Source organism: Limanda limanda, chromosome 11 (assembly GCF_963576545.1).
Source record: "Limanda limanda chromosome 11, fLimLim1.1, whole genome shotgun sequence".
NCBI classification, from domain to species: domain Eukaryota; kingdom Metazoa; phylum Chordata; class Actinopteri; order Pleuronectiformes; family Pleuronectidae; genus Limanda; species Limanda limanda.
The window spans coordinates 15,407,592-15,417,905 of NC_083646.1; the positions used below are offsets into that span (position 1 = coordinate 15,407,592).

Consider the following 10,314-nt stretch of genomic DNA (forward strand, 5'->3'; position numbering starts at 1 on the left):
GTATACTACATAATAAAATCATGATATAGTACAAATATAACAAGAAAATACAGTTTTAAAGGCTGAATTTTTTAAGTGTAAATGGAGATCACTGTCTGTCTGTGTGTTTTTGGCTGTTACCACTAGAGGTCGCCGAAGTCTCAATGCCATACGTAAGAGATGTAAGAAAACATGAGAACTACAACTAACGTAGTGACTGTTTCCTTAATGGCGTTCTGTGTTTTTGCTTGATCCAGAGTGTTTGTCTGTTTCTCTGTGTTGTGCCACAGTCACTGAGAGCTCAGAGACGTCGTCCCGGTGCACGTCCAGTGAAAGTGAAACAGGACTCGGTAGCCTCGGTGTTCCCGGGCACCCCGACGTCGTCTTAGACTCCTACAGCCACAACAATAACAACAACGAGCCCCCCTCTTTCCTCTGCTCCTCCACACCTCCCTCCATCATCACGTCTCCCTCGATATTCCAGAAGGACGAGGACCTCCAGCCACAGGGCACCAAGTTCATCACAGCAGTGGGTGTTTGATTCTCTCCCTCTCTCTCATTATCTTCTTATGATCCGATGCTGATAAAATGCTGATGATTCATTGTTTAATATTCTATATTCTTCCCCACTGATCCAATAAGTGCTGCCTGGTCATATTGTAATGTGATTAGTAGTCAGTTTATTTTGAGCTGTACTGAATAAATTGACAACTAAATGCATATTTCCACTGATAGTCAAGACTAACTGTATATATTGTAGACACAAATATAATTAAATAAACTAGAATTGCACTAAGTAGAACTCAAACCTGCACCAAGGCCCAACAGTCCCTTTAAATTCAGTCAAGTTGATCTAAACTGTACACACTCAGAAATCAGTCTCATTCATTTCTTTATCTAGATCCACGAAAGAAATCCTGCAGTGTTAAAGAAAGTGATAAACAATTCTTGAATTCGCCCTCTGATCCGGATCGTCACCAAACATTTGATGGGTTATTTCATTGTATTGCATCCTTCCACCAAGTTTCGTGGTAATCCGTCCTGTAGTTCTTGTGTAATCCTACAAACTAACAGACAATTAAACGATAAATACAGAAACTCCTTGCTGGAGGTTATGAAGGGGGAAAAAAACATTTTAAAGCCTGACTATAACCAAGCTTTTACTGTGATGACTGATCTTAAATACGTAAACATGTGAAATGGTTTCCTGTAGACAGAAAGCAGAAGTCATCTCGTGTAGCAAAACACCTCAAAAGTGTTACACAAGTCTCTCACCAACTAAACAATCTTATCAGCAGAACTGGTCAGACTCTGGTGATGGGGAACTCATCATGTATATGATCTTGTTATTGTGGACTGCAGTTTCTTAGAACTTAAAGGGAAGTTGTTCAGAATAGCTGGCGAGTCGTTGCACTCACAACCTTTCTGCTGTTCTGTTTTTGCCAGAGCAAGACATCTCATGTAGCAGTAGGCCTCTCTACTGTGGTCTGACTGAGAGTTTTAGGTCAGTAAGTAACTGGTGTCACCAGAGCTGACATATATATGTGTGTTGTTTCCTTCGCCTCATTAACAACCGCGAGGTGCCTCCTCTGAATACTAATCTGTGTGGAATGTGCTGTGTGCTGCATGGCCGTGCGTCCGGGCCGGCTTCAAGGGCTCTCGTTTGTTTTTTGGAAACTTCTGGCTCTTCCTCAAGTTTCCCCTGGGAGTTTCCTCCTCCTCTCTCTCCTCTGTGCATCCATGTTGACATGAGGGTGAAATCTGTGTCGCTGAATATCATGAGTTTAATGTTTGTTGTAACACGCGCATGTTCTGTCTCTGCCTTTTGTTATGTGTTTTTTTTGCTTTTGGAATGCATTTTGGTTTGAATGTTTTGGAGTAGGTGGATTTTATTTGGTTGAAATGTTCAAATTCTTTATTGTGTCTAAGGGTCAAAAATATATTCCAGACCGAGGCAAATGGTTACTCACAATATTCTTAGGGATTAAAATACACAAAAAAATTACATTTGATGAACTGGAAAGTGTAAGAAATGAACAGGGCATGTCATTTGTTGTAGGACCTAATTGGCAATACACATTCAGTCATTTTAAGGAACCTTTAACTGCTTAAAATGTATGACACGCTGTAAACAGTAGAAACATGACTTCTTCATAGAATATTTTCATTTACGTTTAGATCTTTTTTCAGTAAAGCAACTTTTTGAATTTCCAGTGTTACTTCCAAAATATTTCAATCTCCAGTTAAGCTATTTTTCCATCTTTTCATTGATAATTTACATACTAATCAAAACATAGGCATTTCAATTACAGCAATGTTATTTATTCAAATTTTTTAATAAAAACTTAAAAAATGACATCATACGTGCCAGTACTTGAACACCTCTTTTTTTACCATGACATATTTTGTTATACTTATCTAAAAAAATTGATGTCACCATTTGGGGAACTTCTAAATATGTCTTGTGTGAAGCCATTTCACAACCTGAACGTGTTTAAAATGGCCGTTTCGTTGACTCAAATAAATATTGCATGGGGACTCAAATAGAGGCGTTGTGTGCTGTGTGTTGTGTTGACCTGTTTATGTGCTAAAATCTCCTGTTTTTCTTTCCTTCTCTCTTCACAGCTGTGACGCCCTCACACAGATCACTACTTGATGCCACAAGCAGCTCGTATATATAAATAAATATATATACACAGAGTCCAGCTCCGCAGCACTGAGACTTTAATGGATGAAGCTCAGTTATTACAAGACATTTCATGATGATACTGTAAATTGGAAATCAACACATCATGCACATTGTCATGATGGTACGTCAGTGGTCTGTACAGTTGTGTTTAATGCGCTATAGATAAGAATCAGTGTTAATATTGTAGATGAGTTTTTTATTATGTATTTTACAAAAGAAAAAAAAAGTAGCAGGCAGATCCACACAGACGATGTTTTATTGTCATGTTTCTTTTGTCACCAGCTCTGTGTTAAGACCAGTTTGTACAGATGATTAAAATGTGTAAAACATATCGTTGTATTCTTATCTTTGTCACACCAAATATGAAATTGAGTATTTCCACCTGTGGCTATTTATTAGAAACCTAAGAAAAACCTATAAGACACAAATACTTCTGAGCTCTGTAAAAAACCTCCGTGAGAAACTGAAAACAAGAAGCAGATATTTCAAAACTGTTAAAAAAAAACAAGTGTGAAACCACACCCACACACACACAGAGGGCCCTGCAGAGAAGCCAGACAGATCTGCACTACGAGACCCACCACTACCGTTTTACAGAGGCGCAGAGGTTGAGGAGGTTGAAGAGAGACTTTTCCTTCACATGAGAGACGCTGACATTTGCCCACCGCAAGCCTCATGTCCTCAGTACAAGTCAAACATCCGACACAGCCCACAGCCCAGCCTTTTCAGCAGCGGTTTCAGCTCCACATATACAATCGAGACAACTAAAAGCCACACATGATGAAGAAAAAAGAATCAACCAGCTTTATCATGGTGATTTGGCACGTCTCTCTTTAACGAAGAAGGAGCAGAGAATCGCAGAGAGGAAAACCTCAAGCCCCATCACACAAAGTTCCAGCGCTTCTATCTGTGAGAGAGATAAAGAGCATCAGCACATTTATTTCACTTCAGCAACTACAACTTAACATGCACTGTAAAACAAATCCATGATTGATCCAGGGGGGTTTAATTTCCCTCATTTTCACATGTTCTCACCCTCAAATGGAGGTAATTCCACGGATACCATTGAACCAGGTCGACGCTTATCAGACAGGCTGCAACCACAGCTGCGATGATACCCGCACAGTTAACCCCAAGGGACAGCTGCAAGAAAAGTCAAGACAACCTATCAACCAATAATCACTGCCACTAGCTCTAAAGTGCTATCAGGGCTTCCACTGAGTCGCACTCACAGGCAGTAATCCTGGATATTTGAAGAGCAGGTTGGAAACAGCTCCAGCAAAGATGAACTGCAGAGAGGAGAGGAACACAGCACATTTTTCACACTGGGGGATTTAAAGATTCATACATATTAAGAATGAACATGTAGTTTTATCTTCTTTAAATGATGCCTGGTTTTTATCATGAAGTTCTGGATTGAGCAGAAACCTACGATCACTCCAGTCAGGTGGGAAAGTCTGAACATGGTGAAAAGTGACTCTCCCATTTCCTGAGTCACAGCGAAGAAAATCCCCACTCCGACACTGAGGAAACCGCTCACAATCTGCAGAGACTGACAGCGGACACATAAATACATATAAGACTTTATAAATATCTACACACATATATATATCTTTTCTTTTGTAAACAATTCCATTTCAGCTTACAAACTATGAAGCATTGCACTGAATCACAATATTAAACAACACTTTCAAATACTATCTATATGAATATGATGAGATATGAACATTTTTGCTGCATTCAATACTTACAGTGCTGAAGTTTATAATAATCAATAATTATTGAGATATGACACTCTTTGTATTGTGTAGTTGCAATAGTACTTTGATCCCTGTCTCTCCTCTTTCCCCCTCTCCCTCTCTTCTCTCGCTCCTATTATTCTCCCTACCAACACACCAACCGGTTGAGGCTGATGGCTGCCGACATTGAGTCTATTTCGATAGGTTTCTTCCAAATAATGAGGAAGTTTTTATTTTCTCCATAGTTACCAAAGCGTTTGCTCGGAACTGTCTGGCTTCTCTATAATATTATTTCTCGACTACTAAGTGTTGAGCAAGACACTTAACCGCCAACTCTTCCTGTTCAGCAGTGTGTGCCATCACTATGTGCTTTCATTGCATTTGAAACAAAATCTCTCTGTTTCCTTTCTTCAAGGTAAAGTTGAAACAAAAATCAAACCAATTTATGACATGAAAGACATTTCAAAGACATTTATTTGTCACATAAAAAAACATTTTAAATTTTGATTTGGGTTCACTCTGTCAACAGAAACATGTGGAACTGTCAAATAAAATGACAATTATCTATGCTTGGATGGTTAGAATGAGAGATTTAAATTGGGTCAGTCGCCAAAAATTGTTGAGTGACCAAAATCTCATTCGATTAGCAACTTGTAGAGTCAATGCTCTAAATCAGGGGTCTTCAACGTTTTTCAGGCCAAGGACCCCCAAACAGGTGGAGAGATGGAGCAGGGACCCCCTACTATATATATTGTATAAAATTGTGTTTTTTATTAAACTGGCCCTAGTGCCATGTATAAACATAACTACCCTGATATTGTGCATTCAATACTAAGCTATTAAAATATTACAGGGGTTCATATATTCATGTTTTTAATTTAAACATGTGCAAGGTACAGGGTGGCCATGCCACTGCCATTTATAAACATACAGTGGGTACGGAAAGTATTCAGACCCCTTTAAATGTTTCACTCTGTTTCATTGCAGCCATTTGCTAAAATCAAAAAAGTTAATTTTATTTCTCATCAATGTACACTCAGCACCCCATCTTGACAGAAAAAAACAGAAATGTAGACATTTTTGCAAATTTATTAAAAAAGAAAAACTGAAATATCACATGGTCATAAGTATTCAGACCCTTTGCTGTGACACTCATATTTAACTCCATGCTGTCCATTTCTTCTGGTCCTCCTTGATGAGAAATAAAATGAACTTTTTTGATTTTTGCAAATTGCTGCAATGAAACAAAGAGTGAAATATTTAAAGGAGTCTGAATACTTTCTGTACCCACTGTACATCTTGCATACAACACTGAGCTATAAAAGGAATTCACAGATTCATGTTTTTATTTTAAACATACATGTAGAAGAGACAGTGAATACTCAAGCCATCTGTGGATGGCACACATACTCCCACATTAGTGAGATGTCGGACCCTGATGGGTAGCCCACAACTTCTAATCTTGCATGGATGGAGGTCGTCAGGCAGAGGGTCAAATCAGCCTCACAATATGTTGGATGCATGTTAATGTGTATTGAAAGACATTTAAATTCCTGAAAAAAAAAAATTGTCTAATCAACCAAAGATTTTGCGACCCCCCTGCAGTACCTCCGCGGACCCCCTAGGGGTCGCGGACCCCCTGTTGAATACCTCTGCTCTAAATGGTTTGCATTTAAACTGTGCTTTTCAGTACAGTTCAGTTTTGCAGCTCACCCATTCACACACCTATTTATACTGTGCATCTATGTGCACACTCGATCACACATCAATCACACCCAGGTACAGCCGTCAGGGGCAATTTGGGGTTTTTGGGTTCAGTATCTTGCAGAAGGACACTTCAGCAAGCGAAATGGGGAGACTGGGATCGAACCGGGGACCTTCTGGTTAGTGGACAACCCGCCCTACCTGCACAGTCATCACTTGGGTCAAACAAGACTGGATATGGTTTATTTTTCGTGGCTGATAACATTAGATTGAATTTTATTATATTTTGATGAGCTCACCCCCAGCACAGCAGGTTGTTTCTGCAGGAGGTTGTGCAGCGGCCCTTTGACTTCTGGCACCACCTCTACAGCTTTGTACTCTTGCACCAGAGGCCGCTCTACTTGGTTTAGGCTGAACGACTCCTCGTCAGCTCTTTGGATTTCCAGATTTACATCAGCACAAGCCATGGTGCTTCCCTAACCTGCATGGATAGTTTTCCCTTATGATCTATAATGATAGAAAATTTAGAAATCTTTAATTTGTCAGTCATTCAGTACTCGTTTAGCCTCACAATGGGACAATCCAAAAACCTTCTATAAAGTATGATAATATTATATAAAAGTAGCTAAGATGTAATACGTAAATAACAAGATATTAGAAATTCACTCTATAATGCAGTATAATACCAATAAACTACAGCGTACAGCTTTGGAAATATTAAGTAAACAACTAAACAATTCAAAAAGTTTCATACCAAAAATTGGGACGTTTTTTTTTTCTCATTGTTTTTTATATTTATTGTAGAGAGAGCTTGGAGATTTTATATTTGAAAGTTTTAAAATATTAATATGTCTGTAGTCTGGTGAACAATCATAATTTTAAAATCAATTGTGCATCACCCATTTTTCATAATTATCATATATGCAGAGTGAGTTTTGTGTTAATCAGTTGGATTGCATCAAATGAAAGGGTTAAGAGTTTCTTATATTTTAACATCACATAATCAACATTTTATTCTGTTTCTTCTACTTCTTCGTCTCTTGTCAGATTTCTTATTTAACATCAAATACACAAAACTTACAATCCTAACTATAAACACATACTGTATAGACTTAACTAAATCCAATTGTGTGTTTAAAATTTGTACAATAAAGCATTTAGAAGTGTAACTTGATAAAGATGTCTTACCCTGTTTGGCTTGAGCGGGACCTTATTTCACGCTTTGTTCGTGTCTCAAGCAAATGCTTTTTTCTTCACTCATTTCCACTTCCCTGCAAGTACTCAGAAATATGAGGTCATCTCACACCTTCATTTCCCCACCCTGTCAGAAAGAGTGCGGCAAACAAAGAGAATCGTCGTGTCTGGTCATTTCCTCTTCAAACTTATTTGACAGAGCAGAGAATTTCAGGTCAGAGTAGAAAAAAGATTTGTTACTGAAAACAGTGACACAACCTGCTTCACCATCCTTTACACTGATCTTGTTCTCACGAGAATGAAGACGACGTTTGTGTGCAACGAATCGATGGTCATCTCTATTCCCATCGGGAGACTAAAGGATGCTGGACCGGCTGAGCTGATGCCAGAGAAATTCAACTGTGTGTTCAAGGACTCCTACAAGATCTTTGTCCTCAATGGGAAACCCAAACCTCTCGGAGTAAGTTCACTTCTTTCTTAGACAGATATGTGGAAAACTACAAACTGACTCTTACATGGTTTGTGTTCACATTCTTGTTCTAAATTTATATAACAGAAGCACTGTTATACAGTATTTTCTGTTTATATATTAATTATCTCTTTTTCATTTATAAGGCAGCTCAAGCCATCGCTGGTGTGTTTCTTTGCGCTCTTGGTGGTATTGAGACAGGAGTAACGCTGATCTACACTGTACCCAGTGTTCTGGTAAATATATTCAGTATAAAAAAGAGCTTTAAACTACTATTATGGTTATTTATTTTTGGAGAATTTGAATGTGTAGTAATATACAATCACAAACCAACCATTTAATCTTGTATTTCTACTGCTATAGTGAGCTATACCGTGCATCCGTGTCTTTCATACTTCCTTTTTGCTGTGACACTTCTTATTTGATCCTCTTTAGTTATGACCCAGTATTTGAAAATATTTGTCATATATATATATATATATATATATATATATATATATACATCTATACATATAAAAGCATTATGTTGCTTTACTGCAAAATATTATATTGTGAAAAACTGATATTTTACCATTACATTAGTTTGTGGTCTCTGGTTTGCTGTCCTATGCTGCAGGAAGAGGTCCGCATATGGGTCTGGTGAGTTATTTAATGTAAAATAAAGACATTATTTGAAATTGTTAAACCCGACTTTCTCACCGATTTTGTCTAGAGTTTATTTTAATTGAAAAATGTATATTGTTTTTTTACATGAGTTATCAGAATAATCTTTAGTGCTCCTAAAAAGATTGATTCATAGTTCATCATTACTACAATGTGAAAATAATAATATTGATGATTAACGTCTCTTCTTTGATAATTGATGTATCTTTGTGTGAATTTGGTGATGGAGCTTAATGGGGAAAAAAAGTACTTATAACTTAAATTGTAGGATTTGTGTAAAGAATGTGCATCTAAGTAAATTTCACTCAATTCATTTGAGCCGGACACCTCAGTTAAGTTGAGAAAAAACGTGATGCATCTAACTTTCTTCAATTATGATAACTTACACTTTGATTGTTGTGTATAGTGTATACATGGATGAATGTTGGTTTTCTTACAAAGTTCGAGTTGAAGTTACTCATCAGGTTTTACAGTGTGATAAAGTCAAGGCTTAGTAACACACTGAGCCCACATTGGTTCTATAATGGAAGTCGGTGCGGACGCTAAATGTGCAGTAACATGATGTTTTCTTCCAGGCAAAGCTGTCGTTCTCTCTGAACATCATCAGCTTCTTCTGGTCACTTGCAGCATTCACTGTCAGCGTGATCTTCTCAATATTTCCACCTCCTTTCTCACGTGAGCCGGTAAGGGAAACACCACTGCCCTCGACTGAAATACAAAATATATGTGTTTTCGCTTCTAATAATCTCTTGATCTTTTCACAGTGGTTCATTGGAGTTAATGGAGTGATAATGAGTCTGCTGGTTGTCGAATGCCTCCTCGCCCTGTTCTTGATCTTCTGGTTAAGTAAAGCTGTTTGCAGGCAACACTTCAACACTTTGGTACGTTTTTGTCATTGCCGCTACTTTAGTTTTAGTTGAATAAATAAATGTCAATTCTAATGGTTTCTCTTTCTCTCTCTGCAGCCCATCATACTGCTGAAACATGGAGACTGAAATAAAAGACTTGATGGAGCTCAACACACCAACCGACCATATTTAAACTTTTAACTTCCTGGTTGTAGATCAGCCCGTCAGTGTACTTCAGTATATCCCTGAGCGCATGCTGTAAAAAAAACAACAACTTCATAATGACCTAATGGTTTTGGTTTTTACAATAACATGTTTTATTGTCTTTTTAAAAAATCACATCCATAAAGAATCCATAAAGAAACAAAAAGGACGAAGAACACTTTTAGATAATATCTGAAACCTACGTATTCCAAACGGGCTCTGGTAAATTACTTTAAATTGATTATTGATTCCTGTGGTTGCCTGTGTGTTCTCCCCCCAAAAATGTAAAGACTTAAAGATGAGTCTTAAGATTTCGGTGACCCACTGTGGATCATCTGTTGAGTATTGACTCACGTTGTGTACATTATAATGACTTGATTTTTTAAAAAAAATCTTTGGCTTCAGATTAGTGAGTTTCTCTGGACGGGTTTTATCTCGTTTTAAAAAATGAAAGACTCTCAAGCTGACAGATACTGTACATTTTAATATGTGATTAAATAACTTTTAGTTCTTTATCCATGAATTTCTCTCATAGACAGACAGAATGTTTTGTTTGATTCTGGTATATTTCCTACCAACTACAAATTGAATATTTTATGTTCTTAATACATTTGCTTTGAAATACTGTTGGGAGCATTTAACATGTCCACCAGAGACATTGTGGTGCTCAAGCTTTAGAGGCCTAAGCTGAGGAATGTCAGATCTCCACCTCCTACACCACCAGGGTTTGCAGATTCTGTGGAGTCATTTAAACAAAGTCATGGCATTCTTTTTTTAAGCAGGGCTTTGGGTAATTGATGTGCACCAAGTCTATGTATTATTTTC

General features: G+C 37.7%; 3 protein-coding genes across 4 annotated transcripts in view; 2 read left to right on the plus strand and 1 right to left on the minus strand.

Moving 5' to 3' along the window:
• zgc:158766 (uncharacterized protein LOC100009641 homolog) overlaps window positions 1-2,984 on the plus strand; it is a 24,004-nt gene extending 21,020 nt beyond the window's left edge. Inside the window, exons 22-24 of the mRNA XM_061082084.1 lie at window positions 270-508; window positions 1,426-1,483; window positions 2,605-2,984. Coding sequence (XP_060938067.1) covers window positions 270-508; window positions 1,426-1,470 — 284 coding nt within the window. The 3' untranslated portion in view covers window positions 1,471-1,483; window positions 2,605-2,984. The remainder of the gene's footprint in view (window positions 1-269; window positions 509-1,425; window positions 1,484-2,604) is intronic.
• Window positions 2,695-7,363, minus strand: si:ch211-269k10.4 (uncharacterized protein LOC100150242 homolog). Its single transcript, XM_061082083.1, has 6 exons — window positions 7,300-7,363; window positions 6,411-6,618; window positions 4,101-4,220; window positions 3,901-3,957; window positions 3,704-3,811; window positions 2,695-3,575 (listed from the first exon to the last, which is right to left on the minus strand). The coding sequence occupies exons 2-6, from the start codon at window positions 6,576-6,578 to the stop codon at window positions 3,477-3,479; spliced, it is 552 nt and encodes a 183-aa protein (XP_060938066.1). The 5' UTR covers window positions 6,579-6,618; window positions 7,300-7,363; the 3' UTR covers window positions 2,695-3,476.
• A 134-nt stretch (window positions 7,364-7,497) lies between these two features.
• LOC133014477 (uncharacterized) lies at window positions 7,498-10,314 on the plus strand. Of its 2 annotated transcripts, XM_061081730.1 has the most exons (6): window positions 7,498-7,765; window positions 7,921-8,010; window positions 8,357-8,413; window positions 9,013-9,120; window positions 9,202-9,318; window positions 9,403-10,314. In XM_061081730.1, the coding sequence occupies exons 1-6, from the start codon at window positions 7,604-7,606 to the stop codon at window positions 9,430-9,432; spliced, it is 564 nt and encodes a 187-aa protein (XP_060937713.1). In that variant the 5' UTR covers window positions 7,498-7,603; the 3' UTR covers window positions 9,433-10,314. The 2 variants fall into 2 exon arrangements, with proteins under 2 accessions (XP_060937713.1, XP_060937714.1); XM_061081731.1 differs by lacking the exon at window positions 8,357-8,413.

What these genes read in the sequence shown, in the direction of transcription:
- LOC133014477 (XM_061081730.1), top strand. Translation starts at nt 7,604, where the DNA reads ATGAAGACGACGTTTGTGTGCAACGAATCGATGGTCATCTCTATTCCC. An exon ending in GAGGTCCGCATATGGGTCTG is followed by an intron (nt 8,414 to 9,012) that starts GTGAGTTATTTA and finishes GTTTTCTTCCAG; the next exon opens with GCAAAGCTGTCGTTCTCTCT. An exon ending in GGCAACACTTCAACACTTTG is followed by an intron (nt 9,319 to 9,402) that starts GTACGTTTTTGT and finishes CTCTCTCTGCAG; the next exon opens with CCCATCATACTGCTGAAACA.
- si:ch211-269k10.4 (XM_061082083.1), bottom strand. Translation starts at nt 6,578, where the DNA reads ATGGCTTGTGCTGATGTAAATCTGGAAATCCAAAGAGCTGACGAGGAG. An exon ending in AACAACCTGCTGTGCTGGGG is followed by an intron (nt 4,221 to 6,410) that starts GTGAGCTCATCA and finishes GTCCGCTGTCAG; the next exon opens with TCTCTGCAGATTGTGAGCGG. An exon ending in GGAATTACCTCCATTTGAGG is followed by an intron (nt 3,576 to 3,703) that starts GTGAGAACATGT and finishes TCTCTCTCACAG; the next exon opens with ATAGAAGCGCTGGAACTTTG.